This window comes from Sparus aurata, chromosome 13, assembly GCF_900880675.1.
Source record: "Sparus aurata chromosome 13, fSpaAur1.1, whole genome shotgun sequence".
Taxonomy (NCBI): Eukaryota; Metazoa; Chordata; class Actinopteri; order Spariformes; family Sparidae; genus Sparus; species Sparus aurata.
Genome location: NC_044199.1, coordinates 33,593,397 through 33,598,951, shown reverse-complemented (window position 1 = coordinate 33,598,951; position 5,555 = coordinate 33,593,397). Strand labels below are relative to the sequence as shown.

Genomic DNA, 5,555 nt, shown 5'->3' with positions numbered 1-5,555 from the left:
ATAATGTCATCATGCTAAGTACGCTTAAGATCTGGTGTGATGTCGCATACTGGCAGGGGAGGTTTCTCAACAGCTTTACAACCTTTAACTCAAAATAAGGCCTTTCCTCCTGGTGAAGGAAAAAGTATTTTCGGTGACTGGTACTCAAGGGACCTGAGATTTATAGCAGACTTATTTGAAAATGGTAATTTTTCATCATTCATACAGCTTCAGACTAAATACAGAATACCACAAAATCACTTTTTTGGTTTCCTCCAGGTGAGACACTTTGTAAAAACTAATCTTATACTCCCAACAGACCAACCAATAGCCTAGTTGATATCTTCCGTATTAATTTTAATTTAACTGCCATGAACAGTAAAAAATTTATTTCCCTGTTTTATGCAAAACTATATTCTGTTAATGTTAATTTCCTGTCATTGTCAGCAGGTATATGGAGCACAACGCACCCCTCACTTTCTCACCAAAATAAATCTCCAGATTTCCCCCATATGTGTGAAGTGTAAAAAAGATGTAGGAACATACTATCACTGTATTTGGCAGTGTCCCTTGATAGCCAGATACTGGAAAAATATCACTAAGAAGCTCAGCTCAATCTTCCACAAAACAGTAAAGCTGGAACCAGACTTATTCCTTCTGAATGTGCCTATGGGGCAGCTTTTATTATCTGCAGGACAGCGAACATTAATGGGTAAACTTCTCCTTTTGGCGAGGAGATGTGTTCTGTTTCAATGGATAAAAGAAAAAACCCCTTCGGTCACACAGTGGTACAGGGAAATATTCAAGGTTTTTCATATGGTGCTATGCCTCAGTGCTACGTTAAAGGGCAATGACAATTTGTTTTATAGTGTATGGCAACCTTTCCTGAATTACCTTCCCGGTGTCCCCATGTAAACTTTTTCTTTGTACGTTGTATAATGTGCAAGTCATGTATGTGAATTAGTGTATTTTTGTTTTGCAGGCTGGCTGTATCTGTGCTGTATGGTTCATTGTTTGTCTTTTTGTAAAATCAATAAAATGTATTACAAAAAAACCAAAAATGTTTAGCAACATGTTGTAAAATTCTGAAAAGCGGAGTGTGTATTGAAAAAGCATCAACTTGAAATTGTTACTGGCTCTTGTTTCAGAAAAGTGAGCATCCCCATCGACAGCCCAGATTTTGCCTGAGGGCAGGCCTGATGGTTTTATCCCTGAGCCCATAGATGAGAGCGCTCAGACATCTTGGAAGGATAGTCAGGGACACAAAGCATACATTGTAAATTCGCATCAGAGCTAATCTCCCGACTTCTCTAGCACTGGCAGTTATAATGGTTGATCCAAAGGTGGAGGTAAGAATCAGGCTCAGTTGAATCAGGTGAAGCAGAAGTGTTTGAAGAGCCTTTCTAGCTGAGGCTTTGTCTGTTGAGGCAGACCTGGCTACCAGAGCTACACCAATGTAGGAGGCAAAGATTACTACACCAACTGACAGAAAGAGAATGCTGACATACGCTTCCTCAAAATTATAAAAGATTGGTGCGAAAAACATTGCTTCCTGACTGCAAAAGTCATTCATATGAAGATCAAGGGAGGTTGTTGTGAACACATATAACAGCATAAAACCTCGAATGAGGATGTAAATAAAACTGAAGGACCACACCAGAGCAATGATGATGCTCAGGCTTCTCATGGTAAAGATGGCAGCATGCCTCAGAGGATAGCACACAGCCACAAATCTCTCAAATGACATCACAGCCAAGGTGAGAGGGGAGATGGTGATAGTTAAAACTGAGAGCAGAATGAGGGAACCACATGCATAATAGGACATTTTTATCCGTAAAGAAGCCAGAATGTAGAGCAGAATGTTCGACACCAGTGTAGCAGTATCTGCAAAGAGCATGTTGAACAGCAGGATGTAACGGGATGTCTCACAAAACACCTGCCTTGACCTCAGGGTGAAAAGCAAAACACTGTTAATGTAGAAGAAAGAACAGCTTGATCCCACAGATAACATGCCGAACAACATTATCTCATGTGATACTTGATACTGCAAATAAGTGGTGATATTAGCCTTTGGCTGCAACACAGACAACATTACAGAATGATATGTGAAGAAAAAAAGACTCTTTTGGCTTATTGTACCAGTAAACTGCAACACATACAAAGTAAAATTAATCATGTCAAAGAAGCTCAAAATTATCACCACAAACACCTGTTGAGTTCAGAAAGACAAATTATTCATCAGTTGAGCAGTCAAGTCAGAAAGATAGAGGACATGTTAGTTTGCAAAGACAGCAGAAAGGATGTGCTGCTGGTGTTTCCTGCAACACAAGGTATATATGCTTTGTCCTCAGGTCAACCCCACATGATGTCATTACATCAGCATCTTGTTCACATCAGAATTTAGTAATGTAACTCTTTACCACTAATAACAGTTACAGACGCTTTCAAGTGTGAATCACTATCGGCAAGCATTGATCAGCCCACCTTAGCAAATCTTCAGAGAAGTTAAATAAGACTTTATAGTGCTGATTTTACATGTGGTGTTAGCATGCTAATACTAGTTAGTTAGCCCCGTATTCATCTTGTCATGCATTTTGGTGCTTGGTGCTATCGACACTGCTGATTGCCAATCAAATCCAGGTACATTATTATTTCTTTTCTCAATAACAACATAGTCACTGACCGTAATCATTATTACCACTGACAGGTGAAGTGAATAAAACTGATGATCTCTTCATCATGGAGCCTGTAAGTGGGCGTGATATATATTAGGAAGCAAGTGAATATGTTGTCCTCAAAGTTGATGTGTTAGAAACATAAAAATGGGTTAGCATAAGTTTGACAAGTGCCAAATGTGATGGCTAGACGACTGGGTCAGAGCATCTACAAAACTGCAGCTCTCGTGGGGGGTTCTAAGAAGGGGTGTCACGATACCAAAAATTCAGTAGTCGGTGCCAATACCAGTAAAATTGCACAAATCCGATGCCAATTTCGAATTTTCTAAGATTCCATGTGCTTGAACTTGAAACATGAATCCCTTTATAAAATATTTGAAAAATATCAAAGAAAGAGGACAGGTATAAAGCACAAGCACTTGCCTGCCCTGCCCTGCACATTGGCTCCAGCCCGCACACACACACACACACACACACACACCTAATATTAGATGCAGTCATTTGAAGTCACAGACAGGTGGTGACAGGTAGTTCATTTTAAAACATTAACATAAAAATCTGGGCTGTCCAACGATTTAAAAAAAAAGCCAGGAATGGGACAGCAGCGCAGCACTTGTTTTCAATTGCAAATTTATCTCCAAACGTACTATCCAATTATCAATTCACTAACACAGACCACGCCACATAATGATATGGATTTAGAATGGTTTATTGTACAATATGAATGTGGTAGAACCGACGTTGTGTAGGAGGGATGGATCGAGGGTCCGGAGAGAGGGATGAACAGTTGGAGGGATAAGAGGTAAGGGTCGAGAGTAGAGGGATGAAAGGATGGGGGTCGAGGGATGGAGGGATGAAGGGAAGAAGGGGGGAGTCAGGGTTGTAGGCGGTTGGATGCGGGAGAAGGTTTATAGACCAGTGTCGGTTGGTGGTGATGGGACGGGAGTTAATCGGGGAGGTCGAGACTCTGAGTGGGAGAGCCGTCTCTCTGCTTCCTCTTAAGGGAATGATCCCCAAGAGAACTTCAGGCAGAAAGGTGTGCGTGGGCATTTCTGATGTCATTTAGGTTGTGGTGAATGTTTGTGAGGTACGTGGGTACCACAGAGCCCCTGAGGATAGTTAAGTGAAGAAGTTAATGCCACTGACATAGACCTTGATTGTAGATGATTTTATCTTGAGGATGGAATGTGCGAATGTGATAAAGTTAGAGAGAGTCAGGATGTCGAATGAAGGGAACGAGAGGCTGTATGAGGCATGGAAAGTTTTGAAGCAATTTCATCTGGTCAGGTACGATGAGAGTGTTCACAGAGCGACGCTATTGAGGATGGCATCTTGGGAAGTGGTAACTAGATGTTCCAATTGTGGGGTCAGTAGAAGATGGTGGCTGAAAATGCCGGGACTGGGGTTGGAATAGGGTCGGAGGCTGGTGCAGATTGTCTGAATCTCTGAAACGAGAAACGAGATAGTGAGTTGGCGACTGAGTTTTTATGGCCTGGATGATGAGAGCCACCTGCCGACATAGTAGCTGCCAAAGCCGGCGGAAGGGGCTGCATCTGTGAACAGCTGGATATCTTTTGGTGACGTGGTCATCATAAAAGAACGAGATGCTGTTCCAGGATGAGAGGAACTGGTGCCACAGTTTTAGCTTCATCTTGCATGCTTTGTCCTGTGGAATGTGGGTATGGCTTGGACAGCCAGGCTCCTTGGCCGGCTAGGTGGAAGAGGGAGATGGCGTGATCGATTGTAGCGTACTGTATGGAGAAGTCTGGGCTGGGAATTAAGCTATTAATGCTTGGGACAGTCGAGCCATGGGGGGATGAGAGGTCTATGATTAGTCTCTTTTTTCCTGAATATTTCCCGGTGGCTATGCCGATCGGACTGATTCTGAATGTCGGGAAAGGTGGACTGGAAAAAGGGCAGATCATGATTGATTCTCTGACTTCCTTATCCAGGAGTTTATTGATTATGTCGGGCTTGGTGATAGCTGACTGTAATTGTGGCATGTGTAGGAGGAATCTAGCATGACCTGCAAACCTGGGTGGAAGCCGTGTGTAAAACCCTAGATGAGGAAGTTAACGAACTGGCGGTCTGGGTGGATCTTTAAGGCGGTCACAAGGGCATTGATTTTAATTGAGGTATTGAGATACGTACACAAGATGTGCTTGGTGGGGTTATGAGGGCAGGTTGGTCTGGAGTGGGCTCCGAGGTATCGGCAACTTGAAGCGCTGCATCATAGATCATTGTAGTTGTTACAGACCATCCTCCGGTCCTGGCAGAGGATTGGTCTTCCTCGCTTATCCACGCCTTTGGGAAGAGGGCTGAGAGGGGTTGGCTGGGTGTTTGCTGGTTTTGGGGTGATAGACGGTGGGAGGGCTGCTGTTGGCAGGCTGCAGAAAACGGCGGGGTTCTGTTTATTTGGAGCTGAGGAGCGAGGCAAAAGAGCGGAGAGGGTGCATGCTGTGGCTGGGTGGGATGGTGCGCCGCACAGGTCACAATGTCTAATGTTCCCCAGTATGTTCCCTGATTAAGTTGCTGCAGGCGTCCGTCAGCTTGAGATGCAAAGAGGATGTGATATGTGTAAAAACCATGACCGCCGAACCACAAGGCTAGGTCTAGGATCAGCAACAAGTAGTTGTCCAGTTCTGACCTGCGGTCGAGGACAACGGAACAGATGATGTCACGGTTAAATGAGAATGTGAATGAGAATTCGGGGAAGGTGGAAAATGAGAAACAGGAGGAAATGGAGGATTTTGGCGAGCAGCACCGGCGTAAATCGCTGTTGAGGGTGCGGTCTGTCTGAGTGACAGTGGTGGCCTGTATCGAAGTCGAAGGAGCTGAGGTGGTCAGGGAAGTTGGGATAGGAAAGGTAAAAGCAAGAGAAGAGGAAAGGATGCTGGGATG

At 43.8% G+C, this 5,555-nt stretch overlaps 1 protein-coding gene across 1 annotated transcript; it reads right to left on the bottom strand.

The window, feature by feature from the left end:
• Nucleotides 1–1,123: 1,123 nt before the first annotated feature.
• LOC115593863 (odorant receptor 131-2-like) lies at nt 1,124–1,990 on the bottom strand. The gene has a single exon (XM_030437539.1). The coding sequence runs from the start codon at nt 1,988–1,990 to the stop codon at nt 1,124–1,126; it is 867 nt and encodes a 288-aa protein (XP_030293399.1).
• Nucleotides 1,991–5,555: the final 3,565 nt, after the last annotated feature.

Coding starts and splice junctions, on each gene's coding strand:
- LOC115593863 (XM_030437539.1), bottom strand. CDS start 1,990: ATGTTATCTGTGGGATCAAGCTGTTCTTTCTTCTACATTAACAGTGTT.